This window comes from Hypanus sabinus, chromosome 23 (assembly GCF_030144855.1).
Source record: "Hypanus sabinus isolate sHypSab1 chromosome 23, sHypSab1.hap1, whole genome shotgun sequence".
In the NCBI taxonomy this organism is placed as follows: Eukaryota; Metazoa; Chordata; class Chondrichthyes; order Myliobatiformes; family Dasyatidae; genus Hypanus; species Hypanus sabinus.
The window spans coordinates 27,784,633-27,806,220 of record NC_082728.1 but is presented as its reverse complement, the minus strand read 5'-3'; the positions used below and the strand labels follow the sequence as shown (position 1 = coordinate 27,806,220).

General features: G+C 39.7%; 1 protein-coding gene across 15 annotated transcripts in view; it reads left to right on the top strand.

The window, feature by feature from the left end:
- Positions 1–21,588, top strand: part of rbfox3a (RNA binding fox-1 homolog 3a) — a 653,715-nt gene that overhangs the window by 610,985 nt on the left and 21,142 nt on the right. For all 15 annotated transcript variants that reach the window (XM_059948617.1, XM_059948624.1, XM_059948625.1 and 12 more), the window contains 3 exons: positions 4,415–4,547; positions 10,060–10,099; positions 18,697–18,761. In XM_059948617.1, the coding sequence (XP_059804600.1) occupies positions 4,415–4,547; positions 10,060–10,099; positions 18,697–18,761 (238 nt within the window). The remainder of the gene's footprint in view (positions 1–4,414; positions 4,548–10,059; positions 10,100–18,696; positions 18,762–21,588) is intronic.

The following is a 21,588-nucleotide window of genomic DNA, read 5'->3' as shown; positions in this document are numbered from 1 at the left end:
CAAAAGCAACATGGTTAGGTACAGAAAAAAGCTCTTCTGTAGACATTTCCCTCAGCCTCCCTGCAGCCAAACTCTGATCTCTGAGTGAGATTATCAAATAATACCCTTTCTCCTTAACCAGTAAGGGTTGGATTGAGACCATTAAACAGATGCCACTTAGGACATTGACAGGCAAAAATCACAGCAATTTTTTTTGTTATAAACTCTGGGCTGAATTTGAAAGGATGAGAATAGCCATGTGTAATACATTGCACCATCCTAGTTTATCTATTATTCATCTTCCAATTTTTACTTACATTGAAATACAATAATGAACTATTGGGCAGCAAAAGTGACTGCAATAACTATGGAACAAGTTCTATTTTAAATGACAGAACAAGCAGCAGGATGTTGTATTGGTGACCTCCAGTGTGCTGAGGTCTAATTCATATCAAGAAATATTTCAGCCTCATCTTCTATTCATTAATCACCACTGAGTTCCGAATTATGAAATGTGTTTGAGAATGCAGTTCACGCCGTAGAACGATTTGTATTTTATTCCTTGAGTGAATTATAACTTGCCAATAACAGTAGCCCACTCCTGTCAAGTGTCTGCTGCTTATGCTCTGGTCTGTAAAGGTGAACAAGTATACACTCAGAGACTGGCACTGAGTTGAATGCTTCATTAGGCAGTGTGCAGTGTTGCTTTCTTCAATATCTTTGTCAACTATCATTGGTTTTCATTGCCAGTTGTGTCTGCTACTATATATCCAACACTAGGTCCTTCCCTTCATCACCAGCAATATAGCCCTTAAGATCTTGGCACCAGTTCTACATAAGTTTATTACTACATGTTTCATACTGATTAGTTCTTTTTAATATTATGGGCCAGAAGGTTTGCAAAGGGCTCCATTTAACATTGCTCATTAATGTCTGTAATTATTCAATTTGGTTTCCGGCTCAGACTGTTATACTATTACTTGAAACTTATCCAAGTTTCAAATTCATGTAAATTATTTCCCTTAACCTTAAAACCATTCAAAGGGGATTCAATCACATCCCTAGGGACTGTTTTCCCAAGTTCTTTGAATGATGTTAAATATCCCACTTGCCCACAATATGCTATAGTCGGGAAGGTCAATGTTGAAGGTGCCAGTAAACCAGGAGATAAGCAAAAACTCTTTCTTGTTCTTCCACTGTTACTTCCTGCCTTCTGCATGAAACAGAGCAAAATTGTTTTTTTTTTGTTACCTCTCCTGTTACCTGTTAAGCGTCTTCCTGATGAGATTTCACGGGACAGGAGATGGGTTCTGCATCTGGATTCAACACTGGAGTGGATTATTCTGTAGTGGTGTGGTATTAATCAAGTGTGCATTGGTAGTTATTACATGAATGGGTTGAGTGTGGTTGGAGGTGGTAGAAGATGTCAGCTTCAAAAGAGACTAATTGCATTTTTCATCATTTGAGTCTTTGCAGGGACATTTCAGATAGGTTCACAGCTTATATTCTGAACAAGAGAGATTTTAATCACTTTCCTTTTTATCAAACAGTCTTATCTGGTGTACAAAGTTTTTACAATTGTAGCTATAAAACCACCACCGCTAACTCTTTGGACTTCCGATCTGCCACTTTGTGCTGAGGTGTGTGGAGTGGAAGTCTTTCCCATCATTCCATGTGTTACCACAGATCTTTCTTCCATTTCCCTAATAAGCTCATTAACCTTATGGTTCCCAACATTCCAATTTCTACCTTTATTATTTCAAGATAATTTTTTTCAGTGAAACCTCACTTGCCACTAGATAAATATCTCGAGCAACAAATGCATCTCACACTGTTGCCCCCTTTGAGACCAAGGTTTCTGTCAGCCATGTCCTGGTCAGTACATTTATTTCCTTGTATCAAAGAGTTGTACAGCAGGGAAACAAGCTCATTGGCTTGCTGTCCATGCCATCTATCAAGGGTGGACTTCCACTAATCTTACACAAATTCAGTTTTGCTCCCCCCACGTTACAGAAGATTAATAGAGAAATCTCATCCTTACCCCAATCAACACAGCAGTCTTTTCTGCTTTGCACCATGTTAGGCACCAGCTGTCCCCAACCTTCCACCATTATTAGTTATTCTCTAAGCCAGCAAGCTCCTCTTTAACCCCTCCCCAAACCAGCAAGAACTCAACTTCCCCCACCCTTCATAGCCTGTACCTTTCACACCCCAGAACCCTGCACTCTCATTATACAGCACCCCTCGTCCCTGTGCTACTCACGCTTGTAAGATCATATGTAGAATTATCGGAATTGGGAACACAATGCAGCCATCAGTATGCTGCTATTACAGCTCGGCACATTCCAGAATTTGCAGTTCAATGCAGGACCCATTGTGTAAGGCATCTTTGAATATCCTCCCTGCTGAATGGGTGGGTTTTCTCTGAGGGCTCCAGTTTCCTCCCACAACCCAGAAACGTACTGGGTAAGTTACTTGCTCATTGTAAGTTGTCCCGTGATTAGGTAAGGGTTAATCAGGTTAGTCTGGGGGTTGCTAGGGTGGTGTAGCTCAGTGTTCTGGTAGGGTCTACTCTGCACAATATTGCTAAATAAATAAAAAAAATTAAAGTTTAGACCTCTGAACCTGTTCCACAAACTCATTGATTATTGCTATTCTTCTGTCCCAGTGCCATTTTCATACAATATCTCCATATCCTTTGATTCCCATCACCCTCAGAGACCTGCTGATCATTTTTTGAATGAACACAATGTCCAAGCCTCAAATATCCCACTGGGTAGAGAATTCCAAAGTTTCTTCATGCTCTGAATGAAGAAATGTCTCCTTATCACATTCCCAATGGCCCACCCCTTATTCTAAATCTGAGGCACCTGTTCCTAGACTCCTTGGCCATGGAAACATCCTCCTTGAATCTATTGAAGAATTTTGTCAGCTTCAATCTCCCCTCATTCTTCTAAACTCTAGAGAATACAATCCCAGTTACAATCACAATACAGTGAAGTTGCCATTGAACCAATTGAATCTTTGCTGAACACCTCCCATGACATGTTGTCCTTTCCTCGGTAAGGAGACTAGAGTCCTCCAAGTGTCCCCGCACAACTGCTGACTACTTCTATTCTAATCGTTCTACTCATTTCAGTACACTATGTAATGATTAGATCTGGATGAGCAGTATGCAAGACAAGCTATTCACTGTACTTTGGTACATTCAAAGATTTAAAGATTCAAAGTACATTCATTATCAAAATATGTATGCAGTACTCAACCCTGAGATTCGTCAACCCCCTTAACCTTCTCCTCTACCAACAGTCCCCTCAACCTTCATCTCCCACAAAATTCCCCTACCTTCCCTTCCACCAATAATCCCCTCATCCTTCACCTACCCAACAATCCCCTCATCCTTCACCTCCCCAGCAACCCCCTCAAACTTCACTTCCCCCCAAAAATCTTATCATCCTTCACTTCCCACAAAAATTCCCCTACCTTCCCCCCCACCAACTATTTCCTCATTCTTCACCTCCCCAATATTCCCCTCATCCTTCTCCTCCTCCAATAATCTCCTCATCCTTTCCCTCCACCAACAATCCCCCTACCTTCCCCTCCACCAACAATTACCTCATCCTTCACCTCCCCAAAATTCCCCTCATGCTTCTCCTTCCCAATATTCCCCTCATCCTTCTCCTCCTCCAATAATCTCCTCATCCTTTCCCTCCACCAACAATCCCCCTACCTTCCCCTCCACCAACAATTACCTCATCCTTCACCTCCCCAAAATTCCCCTCATGCTTCTCCTTCCCAATATTCCCCTCATCCTTCTCCTCCTCCAATAATCTCCTCATCCTTTCCCTCCACCAACAATCTCCCAACCTTCCTCTCTCCCAAAAATCCTCCCTACCTTCCCCTCCACCAAAACTCCCCCTATCATCCCCTCCACAAACAATCCCCTCATCCTTCACTTCCCCATATCTCACAGCCCCTGCGCCTATTCACCTTATCCCTGCACAATCTGGAATGCTCCTGTACAATAACTAACTCTTTTTTGAATCCACTTAAAATTCTTTCCCTTCAGTTGTACTTTCAATGCTCCCTCTACCTTCCCCCTTTTGCCTTTCCCTTTCCTGGATGTTCTCTGTTACTTTACTCTGAAGCCACTTGATCAGTGGTTCCCAGCTTAGGATTCATGGACGCCTCCATTAATGGCCGGGGTCCATGGTATAAAAAAGGTTCAGAGGTTTCTCTATACATGAGTAGTGCTAGAAAGGTGTAAGTATGAAGAACAATTTTGTTTGGGGTATTTTTCTTTGTCTGCAATATGCTACATAATGGGCTCAATCAAACAAGTACTCGCATGAAGCTGTTAATCAATTTAGCTTCTAATTGAGCTGTAATGAATGTATGGCCCACTGGTAAACCTGATTTTCCTCTTTGTCTCTAGTGACTGGTTTTCCGTACCCAGCAGCTGGAGCAGCTGTAGCTTACAGAGGAGCTCATTTACGGGGGCGAGGTCGCGCTGTTTACAACACCTTCCGCGCTGCACCCCCACCTCCACCTATCCCCACATATGGAGCGTAAGTATCAATACAGACTTATTAAAGCTTTGGTATTTTATTGTCAGCTGTCCAAAGCAAAATATATTCTGGGAATTTTAATTCTTTAAAATTTTATGAAATAGTAGATTTGCAAAGTGTTATGAGGCTGTTCTAAGCAAGCTGGAACTGATCCAGTATAAAATGCCATTGCAATTGCTTTGTGTGCCATTTGCGTAATGGTAAGACACGCTGTGGATCTGTGTCTGTGCTTTGATATGTGGATGGTGTTACCCTCTAGCACCAAGTATAATTGACATGAATTGCAAGCAAATTCTATAAGTAGTCTGTACATGATCCTGCAGAAAGACATTCCCTTTTGCATTGTTCTGTTCTTATTAATGTGAACTGTTTGACTTTGAAACTGTAAAACATAATGAAAATTCCGGCACGTTGGGGAAAGGTTTTCACAAAATGGTAATTGTAGTGAAATTGTTTGCAAAGAACAGACTTAAGGATTGCCTCTCCTCGCCAATCATTAACCCAGGGTATGGCTCAGAAGCTGAAATCCTTATAAAGTGCAGGCTATAACAGTTTACTTTTGTATTACTGTGCCCTTTCCAAGATAGACAACCTTTAGAAATTATCCTTCCTAATTTAAAGAAAAACATAGTCAACACACATTGCTGCCAATAAAAAATAGCTGCTGAAAAAATAATGCAAATTGTTCAGTAACAAGGTGGAAGTGAGCTGTTATAAGCTAGTTAATATGAAACAGAGGACAAATTTGCTTTCGAAAGATTGTTTGTTTTACACAGCAGAGATGGATAATTGGATAGCATTTTAATTAAAGTTTTAATAGGAAAATTATTTGTCCTCAATTTATGTTTGAGGTTCTTACTTTTCACAAGAAATGTGCTTAATTAATTGTCCAGATCTCGCTGGCTAATGCCAATGGTTCTGAGCATTTAGCTAGTTAAGTGACAGTGAGCCCAAGATTTTCTCGCATTTGCAGTCACACAAGGAAGTTATTGACAGATATCTATGTGAGGTTGGTTCTGACAGTTCACTTCAGTACTGAACTCCTCTGGACTGTGTATATCCGAGTACTGGAGCCCAGTTTTGCTGAGTTTCCATCCTGCAGGTACATCGCCACATCCATGAGTCACATCTCATGCAGGATCCCAAGCTCATTGATTTTAATAGTGATAAGGTTGTAGGTTTTCCTAAGTAAAATGGCAGAGGTGAGGTGTTTTATGTTTTAAGAGAAACTGTAACAACACCTTTATTGGCTTCCAAACACAGAACATAAAGTGTGATTAAAAAATACTTTATGTAAACTGCATCATCACGTCAGACCAGCCTCTTAAAGTGAACCCCAAATCAATGTTGGTGGTTGTGAATTAAGCGTGTTTCCACCCATCCAATTAACACACAAGGTGACCCAAAAATCAAGAGGTCAAGAGAAAGTAGTTTCTCCTTAATTTAATGGTTGTCATTATTTGAATATTTTAGAGGCAATGTTCCCTCTAATTTGTAATGACCAGTGTGCACAAAAATCTTGTGCTGCACAATTTTTTGCCCAGTGATGACAACAGATACGCACCGAATAATTTCTTCAAAGAAAAACAGTATAAATAAAACAGTTCTAAATTCTGCAGACAATTCATCACAAACTCCATGTTGTCAACACCGTCATCAGAAGCCGAAAGTGGAAACGTGATTGTGTACGATCATGAAATATACTTAACATGTCAACGAGGTAGAAAGAGACAACCTTGTGTGCACAGCTTAATTTCATTTGTGCATGAGTAACAAGATGTGTGCATGCACACACCTTAGAGGGAACATTGTTTAGAGGTATTTAAAATTAATTTACATATTATTTAAAGTAATTATTTTTATTTTTAAAAATACTTAACTTTTAATGGTTTCTAAGTCTTACTGAATACCAGGGATATCAGAAACATTGGAACAAATATTTGTCGCTTTTACAAAGGGCTGTACTGGGGAGCAGGACTTAGCAGGTTGCTAAAACAGCAGGAATTTATTGCATTGGCTGCAATACTGGATGTGAAGGACCAGCAAGGTTGGCCCTCCGCTTCCAGACCAGGGAAGTACATATGCAGCATTTTTAGATGAGACAGATTAATGGTTTGGCATGAACTAGATGGGCCAAAGGGCCATTTTCTGTGTTGTTGTGTTCTATGACTCCATGACAAGAGTATCTAAGTGGGACTAGATGCTTTTGCACACTATGAGTAATTAGAGAGGCCTGTCAGATTGATCAGAATATTGCATAAATGCAAAGCAAAATGAAGTCCAACTGGCTGGTAATGGTGGGGGTGGGGGCAGAATTAAAACCAATGAAAAGGTACAAAACAAATAACATAAGGTGTGAAAAAGAAGAATGTGTAAAGCTAACAACAAATTATTTTAAATATCTATTGAGAGATGGAGAGTAGGTCAAGCAAAAGGTGAGTACAAGTACAACAGGAATTAAGAATATAATGAACAATAGAGAACCATCAGATAAATATGTGGATCAACAAACATCTGCTGGAATCAAGCAGCACCTGTGGGGAGAAGGGAATTGTTGATGCTTAGTTTTAAACCTTTCATCAGGTCTGTGGATCCCTTGTCACTGTTCAGAAGCAAAATACTAACCTGAAAAGAAGTTAAAGTGACCAAAGGAGTGGGGCATCACAATATTCATCTCAGTAAAATGGTAACAAAAAGAACAATAGGATTCAGATGTACAATATTTCAGGAACCGACTCCTTCCACCCCAGAGTAATAGAACAAATAGTCAATACTCTTTACGTGCCCTCAATTCAGAAATTGTATTGCTTGATCAGTAATTTGCCAGAATGGCTAGTGGTTAAGAGGGCAGGAAGTGCAGCTAGATAACTGCAGAGCAGTCAATAAAGCAATAGGTTACTTGAACCTTTTATCAGGGGAAGAGTGACTGAACACCAGGGCAAATCCGAAAGGTGATCTCTGCAGAAATCGCTATACATAGTTCATATATATCTCGGATCCGGTTAAGCCATGGATACAGAAACCTGAATAACCTTACTGAACACAGTTCTGATACTCTGAGTTTTCTGAACTTTTCAATATAAATAAACACAATAACTTGCTTGAGGTTGAGACGGGGCAGGGACATGAGGAATTTGCACAGAGGTGAAGAGGTGATTTTTCCCCATGTATTTTTTTGTGTGCCCTACTCTGCCAGAGCCTCGGCAACCATTCTTTTCAAAGTGGTCGTCTTGGAGGAAAGATTCTGTGAGTGGTCCCCACCGTCCTTCTCACAGCACAGTGTTTTTTCACGAGGCCTAGTTGCGAGCTCGATGCTCAACCGGACACAGATGGAAAGCGTGTCCGGGCACTGATGTCACTACGCCACCTGCCGACTCCCCATATATAGCCATTTTTTAAAGGTTATGCCTCATTGATTTTGATTCCCTCACCAGAACAATAAAAAAAAACTCTCTACTTCTAGATTTATTTCCCCTTAATCTTTTATGCCAATGACTTCAGGAGGGGTGAAGCTTGAGAAAGAAATTGGGATATTTTCTCAGTGATGAAAGATTAGGAGATATGGTGGGACAAGTCATTTAGATGTTCAAAAAGGCAACTCTATAAGACAAAATGCACAAATATAAAAATAATCAATAAGAGTAGAGGAATGTTGATCTGGAACTGAACCTGTATTAAGCCTTGTTCTGTAGCATTGCTGGTTATCAAGTCACTGGAAAGAATTATTGGCCTTGAAGGGGACACACAACAGAACTGACTGAGTAGAGTGCCAGAAGTGTTAAATTATAGCAATTGCTGGTATATATTTGATTTGTTATTTGCTTGGTTAGCCACGATCTGAGCGGCATGTAGAAAATAACAAGTAGGTTCTGTGGGCTGGGTACAGAGAAACTATTTACGATGGTGGATGAATACAGAACAACAGGGCAAGATAAAATTAGAGTTAGGCCATTCAGAGTTGAAACTAGGATTGAAACTTTGATAAAAAAAAAGGTTAGAAATTGGAACTGATTGTGGGAACAGAAAAGTTATGAAAAATTAAAGTACGTCTCATCCACAGTAGTGGAGAGGTTAAATGACGAATGGATGATTGAATAAAAATGGAAATACAGGGAACCTTCAGCAGGTCAAGAACATCTGTGGAGAGAAACAGAGTCACTATTTCAATTGTCCTTCATTTTAAGTTCTGAGGAAGAGTCATTTCCTCTGAAATGTTTTTTTTTTCTCTTACATTTTCTCCTGAAACTGACTGACCTCCCAAGCATTCCTCACATTTTCGGTTTTCACTTCACATATTAAGTGGCATGTTGATTCTGCTGACTGAGAGATTAACAACAGATCGCTGGTGTCTGTAATTGAACCACCAATAACTCACCACAATACCATGATTCATTTCTGTTTTTCCTTGAGAAATTAAATTATGCAGTTTTAAAAAAATATTTATCAATCAAATACAGACAAATTCACATTAGGTTTGCATGAAAGGAAATTAATGTTAACAATGTTTTGAACAACAACTATCTTAACAAGGAATAAAAGAAATGCTTACAAACCCCAACAAACTCTTAAGATCATCTATATTTATTATTCATGTTCCATATATAATCTAAAGCTTAACAATATCTGTAAAGAAAATCATTAGTAGCTGAATCCCACAAATAATATATTCATTGCACAGTGTTCTGGGAGTTGAGCTTTCAGTTAACAATTTGCTGTTTTCAGGAGGTGAATTCCTTGTATAAAATTTCCATCATACAAAATGACCTTGTACCAACACCACCCACCCCCCCGCTTCTCCAATTAGGAAGAATACAGAAGAAATAGAATTTACCAACACAAACCTCCTCACAAATTCACAACAGTTTGGATATCAACAATCCCACACTTTGAGCTGGGAGAGCTTTTTATTTCTGCTTCGCTGTCAAAGCACCATTCCAGTGTAAACTGCTTCATTTGTAGAGCAGGATAACCATGAATTAGTGGAACCAATCTGAGATTTATAGAGTTTTATTTTTGTGGTTGATAGTGGGAGGGGTATGGGTTTTTGTGGGAGATCCTTGATTAAAAAGTACCTTCAGGCTCTCAAGATTTAAACAGTGACATCCCTGTGAAAACCTGAGAAATCTTCTCACTGTGCAGAGCAACCACAAGAGCAGAGGCTCCCACACAGCCTGGAGAATGTCAATCTCCAGTCAAGAGCTGCCAACATGAGACTTTTTTTTGGCATTTGTTATCACATCCGCAACAGGTTTATATCTATATAAATCTCAGTTACTTGATCATTTTGAACTCTACATGCCTTCTGGGGACAGTATACATTAAGAAAAGTTCAATTTGAACATGTTTCACTTGACAAAGGATTGTTACTTCTTGTCGGTTGGGTGTGAATGTAGAGCAGAAACTGCTCTTGCTCATTAGTAGAACATTGCTCTGTGATCAAACCAGGTTGATGAGTGTCGTTTTATAATCAAAAATGCAAAAGATAATTCATGCTATTCCTATTATTTTTCAGAGTTGTGTACCAGGATGGGTTTTATGGGGCAGAAATTTACGTGAGTATTGTTCAAAAATCCAAATGTAGTCAACTGGTTAGCAAAAGTCTCAGCTGACTATTGTCACTATTATTGGAGTTGTGTAATTTTGGCTGCAACACGGTCTAATCGTACGGGTGAAATTGAGATTAACACACATAACCAAATGAATTCCGATAAAGTCAAACCATGCATACACTAAGATATCAGTAAGTTTGCCTTCTTGAGGAGAAGGGTATTTGATCAGTATTGAAGTAGACATGTGGTTCTCAGTTAGACTCATTTAATGCACCTGATATTTGGAAAAAGATAATATTGCTCCAATGAGGAATTACTTTGGCAAGCACCCAACTGAAATGAAATTCAATCCAGTATTAACAAATATTAAAAACCCAGTGAAAATTAACAGTTATCAAGCTGAGAGGGAATTATTTCAAACAAATGTATCCTATTGAGTAACTTAGAGTACATTGGTTGCAGGTTATAGTCAAGCCAAAATAAATCCTCAACAAGAACATTTAAAGTTACAAGTTAGAACTTGAACTATCACGATCTTGTAGTAATGAAATGAGAGATGGCTTAATAAATTTACAAATGAGAGAATTTTAGCAGAAGCGTTTCCTAATAACAGCTAGTTCCAGGATTAGTGTGGAGTAAAACACATCAATGAAAAATTTCCAACATACAGCATTTTCGTTCTTGCATACAAGTACCACTAATAGGTTGTGGGTTAAACATTTAACATGGATAGAACCAGAAATTACTACCAAACATACAGTGCCTATAAAAAGTATTCACCCCCTCCCTTTTCATGTTTTATTGTTTTAGAACAGTGAATCATAATGGATTTAAATTGGCTTTTTTGACGCTGATCAACAGAAAAGACTCTTTTGTGTCAAAGTGAAAACAGATCTCCACAAAGTGATCTAAATTAATTACAGATATAAACCACAAAATAATTGATTGCATAAGTATTCACCCCCTTCAAGTCAGTATTTAGTAGATGCACTTTTGGCAGCAATTACAGCCTTGAGTCTGTGTGGATAGGTCTCTATCAGCTTTGCACATCTGGACACTGCAATTTTTCCCCATTCTTCTTTACAAAACTGCTCAAGCTCTGTCAGATTGCATGAGAATCTGAGTAAACAGCCCTTTTCAAGTCCAGACACTAATTCACAATTGGATTGAGGTCTGGACTCTGACTTGGCCACTCCAGGACATTAATTTTATTGTTTTTGAAGCCATTCCTGTGCAACTTTGGCTTTATGTTTGGGGTCATTGTCTTGCTGTAAAGCAAGTCGTAGTTCTCTTGCAGACTGCATCAGGTTTTCCTCCAGTATTTCTCTGTATTTTGCTGCATTCATTTTACCCTCTACCTTCACAAGCCTTCCAGGGCCTGCTGCAGTGAAGCATCCCCACAGCATGATGCAGCCACCACCATGCTTCATGGTAGGACTGGTGTGTTTTTGATAATGTGCAGTATTTGGCTTATGCCAAACATAGTGTTTAAACTGAGGGCTAAAAAGCTCAATTTTGGTTTCATCAGACCATAGACTACAGAGTCTCCCACATGCCTTCTGGCAAATTCTAGCCAAGATTTCATGTGAGGTTTTCTCCCCCCAACAGTGGCTTTCTCTTTGCCACTCTTCCATAAAGCTGTGACTGGTGAAGCACCTGGGCAACAGTTGTGCTGTAAGTGTAGTCTCTCCCGTCTCAGCACTGAAGCTTGTAACTCTTCCAGAGTGGTCATAGGTCTCTTGGTGGCCGTCCTCACTAGTCCCTTCTTTCATGTTCACTCAGTATTTGAGGCCAGACTTACAGCTATGCCACATTTTTCCATTTGTTGACGATTCAAGAACTGATATTCCAAATTGCTCAAAATGATATTCAGTAACATGGAAACTTTCTTGTATCCACCTCCTGACTTGTGATTTCAGTAACCTTTTTTGCAGAGTTGCTTGGAGTGTTCTTTTGTCTTCAGGGTGTAGTTTTTGCCAGGAGACTGACTCACCAGCAGTTGGACCTTCCAGACACAGGTGTATTTTTACTACAATCATCGAAAGATCTTAACTGCACACAGGTGATCTCAATTTAACTAATTATGTGACTTCTAAAGGCAATTGGCTACACCAGTGATGATTTGGTGTGTCATGTCAATGTGGGTGGATACTTATGCAATCAATTACTTTGTTTTATATTTGTAATTCATTTAGGTCACTTTGTAGAGATCTGTTTCACTATGATGTATTTTTCTGTTGATCGGTCTCAAAAAAATTCAAATTACGCTGTGATTCAAAGATGTAAAACAAAACGTGAAAACTTCCAAGGAGAGATGAATACTTTTTATAGGCACCGTAACTGAAATATAATTAATATTAATAATTTTTATGTTCTAGTATTGTTATTGAGTGTTGTCGATTTTTCATTGATTCATGGCGACCCTATGGACAGTGTAGTTGTCCGTAGGGTTTTCCCAGTCCTGTCTTCCATGCAGCTACTGCCACCCCGGCCAGACTCGAACTCAGGACCATCTCCCTCAAAGGCCTGTGCTGATGTCACTACACCACTGGCAGGCCCGTGTTCTGGAATAAAAGTTTATAAGATAGTACTAAAGGTTGAGTTACTACTGTAGCTCTCCTGGTGTATTTACAAAATGTTTTTCATGTTGGTGTCCTGCTAACACTGTGATCACAGCGATAAAAGTGACACGAGTTAAAAATGAATGACCTTAGCCCAGGTTGCAGCCTGATTAGAAATGGTCAGAGCCCAGCAGATTTATGTCAGGTGTTGTAGTTTTTCTCTCACTTGTTTTTCAACTGCATTGAAGCTGGTGTTAATTCTGAAGAACTTAATCAATATTAGTGTGTGGTTCTTTTTACACTACCCGAAAGTATTGAATATCATGGCATTGATGGATAAGATTTTGTACTAGTCTTTTAAACTTTTAAAATTTAAATATATGACTTAGAGACTGAGTTTGTTTTATACAGCAAGGTCGTCCAAGAACTTTTTTTTACCAGTGCTCGGTATCACGGGATCATAATGGCTAAGTAAAGACTTCCTTCTCCAGCTAGGAAAGCGGATATACTTTTCAACTCCAACAGATAGAAAATCCAAGGAAAAAAGAATTCTTTGTTGGAAGTACAATCTTTGAAATGTAATTTTCCTCCATGCTCAACGTCCAAGCTCAAGTTTAGGAGACTCTGGTCTGTTAGATTTCTTGGACTTAATAGATGTGTAAAGTTTGCTTGTTGTAGCACTCTGTGTCCTTTTATGCCTCTCTTCACAGATTCACAGAAACCTTCACTGTCTTACTTGACTGGGGAAGACTTTGAAAATGTCTAGCAAAAATTGATGATCCGTCTTTAGAGCAGATTTGCAATTATTTTTCACAAAGCTTTTAATTACCCAGTTATTAAATCTTTTTGCCTTCATTCTTCATGGTTTGTTTGATTGCCTCATTGTTATTCATTAGCCATGATCAGAGCGCCAAACTACATGCACAAAACAGGCGTATTCCGCTAAAAAGGTAATGGAGAGCTTTCAGATTCAGCTATAGTTGCAGTGGCTGTTGGTGACTAGGTACAGGAATTCACAAAACCTGTCATTTTTTTTTACAAAACAAAAAAACCAAGAGTTCTGGAAACACACAGCAGGCCGGATTGCATCTATGAAGAGAGAGTCAGAGATAGCATTTCAGGTCGATGAACTTTTATTGGAATGTTTCAGGCAATGAGCCTTCATCCCATAAATGGTTCTTACCTTAAAACTATATTTCACTCTCCACAGATGCTGCCTGAACTGCTGAGTGGTTCTGCATTTATGGTTTTTATTTCAGATTGCTGTAAACTCAGAGTTTTGCTTTTAAATTCATTTTGCTTCAGTTGCTATTAACTCGCATTTTACTGCCATAAGCAGCCTTTCTCAATTTGCTGTAAGAATTAACCCTACTATCGTGAGTTGAGACATCAGTTGTCCTGTACATGTCAGATATTTATCATGATCATGCACTATAAAGCAAAATGAGTTTGCCTAGAAACCCACTTCTTTAAGTAAATAGACATCACCGTTGCTTAAGCAATTCCAGGACGTGTGTGGGGGTAGGGGTGGGGGCGCGGTTGTATATGTGTGTGTCGGAGTGGGAGAGGAGATGGGAGGGTGGTTATGGCTGTGACATCAGGCTGTAGGCTGTGCTGTCTACCGTGTCAATGATGTGGGAGAAAAAGAGATCTCAAACATCTGCGGTTGACATCAGTGTCTCCTATTGAGACACCTGGCAAGGTTTGCTGGTATTTTATGCCACGGAATATGCAATCTAAGTCTGGCAGCTTGGGAGATGGGGGTGGGAGGGGCAGAGGGGTAAAGAACACCTTTAAATATTGCACAACTTTATAATGTGAAATATACTTTTACGTTTGGGTCCATTAAGTAAGCCACTGCCTTCCATTGCAGCCAATATTTATACTATGATGGTTTCATGGAAATAAGTAGCCTCAGGCTGCACTACAGCACAATATCCCAAAGGGCTGCCATTCACATTCAGGCTGGCTCATGCAGCACTGAGCTTCTTTACTACCATCAGCATTAAAGAGATGCCTGCGTTTCCATGCTGTAAAACATCATATAAAGCAGCAAATTAATGGTTGTAAACAAATTAATTAATTAAGAATGAAAGCTGTCATGTAAACATGATGAAGGAGTCCAGGGACAAATGGGTGTACATTCTGCTTGGTACATCCAATAAAAATAGGCAGCAGGGCTTAAAGTAAATTCCAACATAAAAAAAGATAAGGAAATGTGTACAAATGTGCCAGTATGTGCTTAATTAAACTAGTTCTGAATTTCAGTTCTCATGTATGCCAGATGGTTATTTTGTGCCTTGATTGCAAGTGACTCAGGGCTCAGATGCCCAAATTCAGGGCTTTTGTATAGACCAAGGTTTATTATACAGTAATAGTTTCACCCACCCCCCAGTCTAAAGAGCTGCACATGTGAATTTTAATAGAATTACATTTGTTCAGAGCCCGCTTAAAAACTAGCCTAAAATTTTCGGCATGCACTTAGCAAAGTTATATTTCTGATTTCTGTTCTTGCTGTTTTCCTTGAATGGATCTAAGTCTTGCATTGTGTCATGTTCCCATGAATGTATCTTAATGACATCAGTGAGAATGACATGAAAAATTGGGAAGCTTCTCCAATTGCAGGTTCTTAAACAAGCTGTGCCTAATGTCCGTGACTAATGGATCAGATGGCTTCAAACTTTAATTTTTATTCTGGAAGAAATATGGTCCAAATTCTCTGCCTCCCTTGGGCAAAGTTGTTTACAGTACTGACTTTAATATTACCGCACTTTCCTCAAGATTGGGAAGGAAATATAGGTGTGGCATGTTGGGCCAAATGTGTATCAACACTAATACACCATTGTATTGTGCATTTACTGCATGAAACCTCAAGGGAGTTTGCTCTCTGTTCTGAGGAGCAAAATTATGATATGTCAGGCATACTTTCAAGAATCTCAAATTCAAAAAGTTTGCAGATTCTTACTATGGCTTTTGCTATCCGAATATATTCAAGGGGAGATAAAATACTGATCAATTCCCAGAAGGACTGGGCAAAGTCATACACACAGAAGAGATTCTGCAAATGCTGCAGACCCAGAGCGGAACATACAAAATGCTGGAGGGATTCAGCAGGTCAGGCAGCTTCGTTGGTAAGGAATAAACTGTAGGCATTTTGAGCTGAGACCCTTCTTCAGGAGTCCTGACCTGTTGAATTCCTCCAGCATTTTGTAGGCAAAGTCATCTGGTGATTTGAAGAGAGCCTCTGAACAAGCACAGTCGAAGGAATAGTTACAGGAGGCTCCATAACTTGGGACAAGCCACTTTGACAGACACATGAAACAAAAAGTGGCCAAGGAAAATAAAGGGGCTTTACGTATATGCAGGTGTAAATTATACTTACACCTAAAACGTCCTGAACATTTACACTCTGTGACCAATTTGCATCCCTATTACATACGTCAGGTGACCTAAATGCAACAGATGTTTGAGATTAATGGTGTATTTTGTAGGTTAACTCTTTGCTTTGGTTGAATTTCCCAATCTGCTTCTACAGTGAGGTACATCTGGCATTTATCCTGATGTCATGTACACCAGTGCATGACAGGAACCTGCTCCCAAAGCATTTACCAGATTACTGTTCCTCAGAGACTTTAAGATGAATTGGCTGTAATCTAACTGGATGGTGGAACACGGCCTGAAAGGCCAAATAACTTAATTCACAGTGGTGTCTCCAGGTACAGAAACTGCCTGTGAGTATTTGGAACATTATTAATAGAGACAAAAGAAATTAGTTAAACATGAAAATTATATTAATCAAAAGGACTGCTTAACATATTAACACCCAGAGAGAAATGGATGATATCATCTTGTTACCTGACCACTGTAACCCGGATGTGTTGATCCAAACAATTTCTTCTTTCAGGACTAACAAGGTTTGCAAAGTGAATTAAGTTTCTAGCTTTTCCACTCAGTTTCTGTGGGAGAAGGAATTCACAGCAACAGAGTATCACTGTGTGAGACTCTAACTGCTTTTATAGCAAGTAAAGATTCCAGAACGTTCTTGGACAAATTGTATTTTAAAAGGGAACTCTCATTGGAAGAGACAGAGACAGAGGGATAGTGAGACATAGAGAAGTAACTATATATGCTGTGAATTGGGGTCTGAACCCCGATTATCAGTGTACCAAGAGGAAATTATCTTAGATTTATTGCCTGCAGTAGATTGTGAAGAAACAACCATTAACCTTCGGGAGGAGGGCCGCTGTTAAGGAATCATTTAAGGTCCTTGTGAAAGGTTTATGAGAGATTTATTTGAAGAGCTGTATAATTGAAGCTATCTTCAGCATGATTTCTCTTACCTTTTAATTTAATTTCTAGGTTAATATTTAAAAAAAAATCCCATCTGAATGTTAATGAGCCAACAACTCCCATAAGGGGGAGGGAGGGGATGACTTTATTAGACAGGCAGCCCTCAGTGGGACCCGACAATACCCACGCCATCCATTCATTTGCTGCTTCAACAGTGAATGAGATGGCATGATGCCAGGGGCCCAGGCTGCATCCCAGTGTTTTAATTAACACTGTGCTTTACACGGTGAGGGGTTTAACTGTATTGAGATTTCAGATCGATCCGTCAATGCCATATTCTCTGCACCTTTCATCTAAGTCTCAGTACTGCCTGATTCCCTTAAAACATGCACTGCTGAGACACTAAACACACTGCTGGAATTTTGACGATGCAGTATATTTGGTCCTTTTGTTCAAAACAACACCAAGTCACTTTCCTCGTCGAAAGCATCTCCGCCACCAATGGATTCCCACTGCTAATGATTCTCGTATAGAAATCTTCTGATAAATGGGAAGGCTTTACTTTCATCAAGTGGCCCCAGTAGTCACAACAAGAATGTCAACCCAACCACATTGTCTTCCCTACAGTTGACACCGAGTACATTATCCCCTTGGTTATTTTCACTGTTATCGATATCAGCAGCTATATTCCATTAAGCCAGCAAGGGCAGGTTCTGTGGTATTTTCAGCAGTGGTAGAGCTGACAGCAACATGATTGTAGCCGTGCCACAAAACATTTAAATTGTTTTCTTCAGTCTGGTGTTAGCAATTAATGTATTGGAGAGGGCAGGATGGATAGTTACAGGGCACGTCAATTCTCCCGTGTCTCACTTATAAACACATCTGTGTGTTAGTTAAGAGCTCTACAACTGCAGTTCAAGCTGAGCATCAAGCAGCAGCTCCAAATCCATAACACCATTATTTTTTACATGAAGGATGAAAAAGAATCTGAAAGAACTACAAATTTTACCACTGCTAAAAGCTTCTTTTGGAAGTTTGCAAAGGGAAGAAATTCAGCCTTGTCAGTGTTCCTATCTCAGAGTTTACAAGGAGATGAGGTTTAATAAATCCTAAGCAAGACCTCACAAAATAGTGTAGTAATTAGAAAGGTCCCAAATAATTATCAAGGCGAATCATTCCCTGATGCTAGATTTCAATGTTTACACAGATTTTAATCTTCGTGAGCCAAGGTAATTCACTCGGGGAAGTAAGTGGGTTTAGCATTCTACAGGCAAGGATTAACTCTGTTTGTTTTCTAAAGTGTCTGCTTGTATTCTCTTGTCATCTGAGAATGTGGATAGACAATTAACTACAGTGGCCGGTCATGTCAAGATATCAGAGAACATGTCTCACAGACATTCCACATTAATGATCTTTGTTCTATTGAAGCAGCTTGAAACTACACATCATTTTAGTACGTGACACTTACTTAAAGAAGAAGGGTTCTTTAAATGGGGTATTGGTCCTGGCTTCACTTTTAACATTGATAATGACCCAGTGAAGCACAGTAAATGGCCACAAGAGTGCTTTGACTGGCTCTTGAAGTTATAGGCAGTGACTATCAGTCCACTGCCTCACTAATTCCTACTGCTTAAAGCTGCTCTACACTTCTGACCATTTCACCGCCTCTGCATTCCAGAGCAAACATCATTTATGGCAGTACCAGTCCATTACACATAGAATGTGACGAAGCTCTTCTTTCTGTTGCAGGGAGGCTACGCAGCATACAGATATGCCCAACCCGCAGCGGCTGCTGCCGCAGCATACAGTGACAGGTATGACCAGCAAAAGTAGGCTCACTGCTTAATTTATAGGCTCATTTCTTCTTATTGTGGGAATTGTCTCTTCATTCACCTCTTACATTGATCTCAAAGTCTCGATGACAACACCGAGTCTTGCCTGCTGTGAAGTTTATAATACTATTACTGGCCTGGTTTTTATTTTACTTGCCAAATGTTTATTAAATGCATTTTAATTTCCTGGATTCTGCTCACCTTACAATCGCAGGAAAAAACCATGTTCAAAAGTAATATTGGTTATATATTGGTGTATATAAGCATGATTGTAAACAAATTAAGGTTCATTGTACGATGTTAAGGTAACAATGGATTTATTTAAACTAGGAACCAGTGACCCATTCATTCCTCATCGTGGGATAAGATTTAAATTTATTATCAATTGATCGTATGATCATAAGAAATAAGAACAGAAGTAGACATTTGACCCCTTGAGTCTGCTTCAACATTCAATAACATCATGACTAGTCTTACTTTCCTCAAATCCACTTTCCTGCTCCCTCCCAATAATTCTTGATTCCTTTATTGATTGAAAACCTCCTTCAGCCAGGAAGATATTTCACGATTTAGCCACTAGAGGTTTGCTGCAGCGAGGAATTCAAACCCATTAGAGAGAAAAATTTATCTCAGTTCTAGGCTCTTCCTTATTCTGGGACTTCGTCCACTTATCTTCAACTCTCCCACGAGAGGAAGCATCTCCCCTGCAGTTACTGTGTTAAGCCTTCTAAGAATTGGACGAGTTTCAAAAAGGTCACAGGTCATTCTTCTAAGCTGCAATGAATGTAAACCCTGCTATGGACCCGTTGCTCATCAGATTATTCCACTCTAGTCCATCCTCTCTGAATTGTATCTAATGAAAATATATATTTCTTTATATATGAGAACATAATTGACCAAAATTCTTATTTATTTATTTATTGGGATATAATACTGAATAGGTCTTTCCAGCTCTTTAAACCACGTCACCCAGCAATCACCTTGTTTAATCCTAGCCCGATTGTGGCACAATTTATAATGGCCAATTAACTTGCCAACCAGTACGACTTTGGACTCTGGGAGGAAACCAGAGCACCTGGAGGAAACCCACAGAGTCATGGGATAACATACAAACTCCTTATAGGCAGCAGCAGGAATTGAACCTGCGTCTCCTGTACTGTACCACTACTCTACTGTGCTGCCCTGAATAAGCTATTTTATGAGTTCACATAGGGATATATTCAAGGGTGGTTGGGCAAGCACAAATCTCTCAATAATCAACTAAAATAGAGACACAATGTTACTGGGTGCCTTGAAGAGTTGAGCTCCTGATATGAGCTCCTCCAAGATCTAACAAATCTAACAAATTTAAATTTCTGTGCATGCGTCAGGGCCTCATAATTGGATCACAATATAGAGATAGGCAGAAGTTTGATGTTTCAATCTCTGATGAAAAGGTATCATGTTGTGAGTATGGGAATGATACTGAAATCATTGTGGCCATTAAAATTAGTGTCAGATAGATGAGGAACCATAGGCTGGAACAGATCAGAAAAGTATTGCTTGTAGATTATATGAATGGAGGCATCCCATAAGCAGTCTGTAGCACTGATCACTGATATGCAGGTGCTATTGTTTGCAATATTCCAGCCATGAATTTTAATGTGTTACAAATAGTGGCAGTTAGTCCATGGTTTCCCAGTATGTGTGGCGAGAGGCAGAGGCCTCCCACAACAGTGTGTATTTGTCATAAACAGCTGGATTAGAACCTAAGCAGAATATCATGGTCATCTCAACCCTGAGTTTTAGTGCCTTGTAATGCACTCCGGAGTAGGTTTGAGTCTGATCCTGTAGCTCTGATTTACTCTTTGCAAAGTGAGCTACGTTAACAAATATTCCAACTCCACGTTTTAGACTGAGATGTCGGTAGGAAGGGAGAACTTCTTCACTCAGAGGGTAGTGAGAGTGTAGAATGAGCTGCCCATGCAATTGGAGCATGCGGGTTCAATTTCAACATTTAAGAGAAATTTGGATAGGTACATGGATGGGAGGGGTATGGAGGGCTATGAGCTAGGTGCAGGTTGATGGGACAAGACAGATTGATCGTTCTGCAGAGACTAGATAGGTTCTGTTTCTATGACTCTGTGTGCTACACTATTGTCACTGACACATTTCAGGGCTTGATTTTCAAAGGTAAAGAGACTTGTCTTTTCTAAAAGGGTCTGGAACATTTTCATATTAAGATGTAAGGAGGCATTCCAAAGCACCGACACATGAACTCTGTGGTGAAGATCCCTATAGATGGAGAACATGGGAGCTGGAGGGACACAATGGCCTTCACCATCTCCCTCATGCCCAAACCAGAACACCTGTCCTGTATTCGATTACAATCTGTAACCTCCTGGTCTGGCATATTCCCCTCATTTCCAGTACTGTCAAACGAGGATACCAAACCTGACTCGATTTCAGGCATGCCCGGAAGTGATGTCTCACGCCGGTAAAGTGAACCAACAAGAGCAGCGTGCAGTAAACAGAACTGAGCCTCCAGATGAAAGACCTGATCTTGAATGGCTCTGGACAATGAAGCCTTGCAAAGGAGGAGGAAGCTCTAAGAACATCTCCATTTCAATGATGGCAGGGCCCAGTCAAAAACAAATCTAAAGAATTTGCCTCCATCTTCATCCAAATGTTCCTTCTCAGCTTCCCAAGTCCCTAATGTCCCTAATGTTTTCAATCATTTCAGTTACGTTACATCAAGAAATGGAACACAGCACTAGATACAGTGAAGGTTGCAGGATAAGAGAACGTTCCATTATTAGTTCTGAAGACA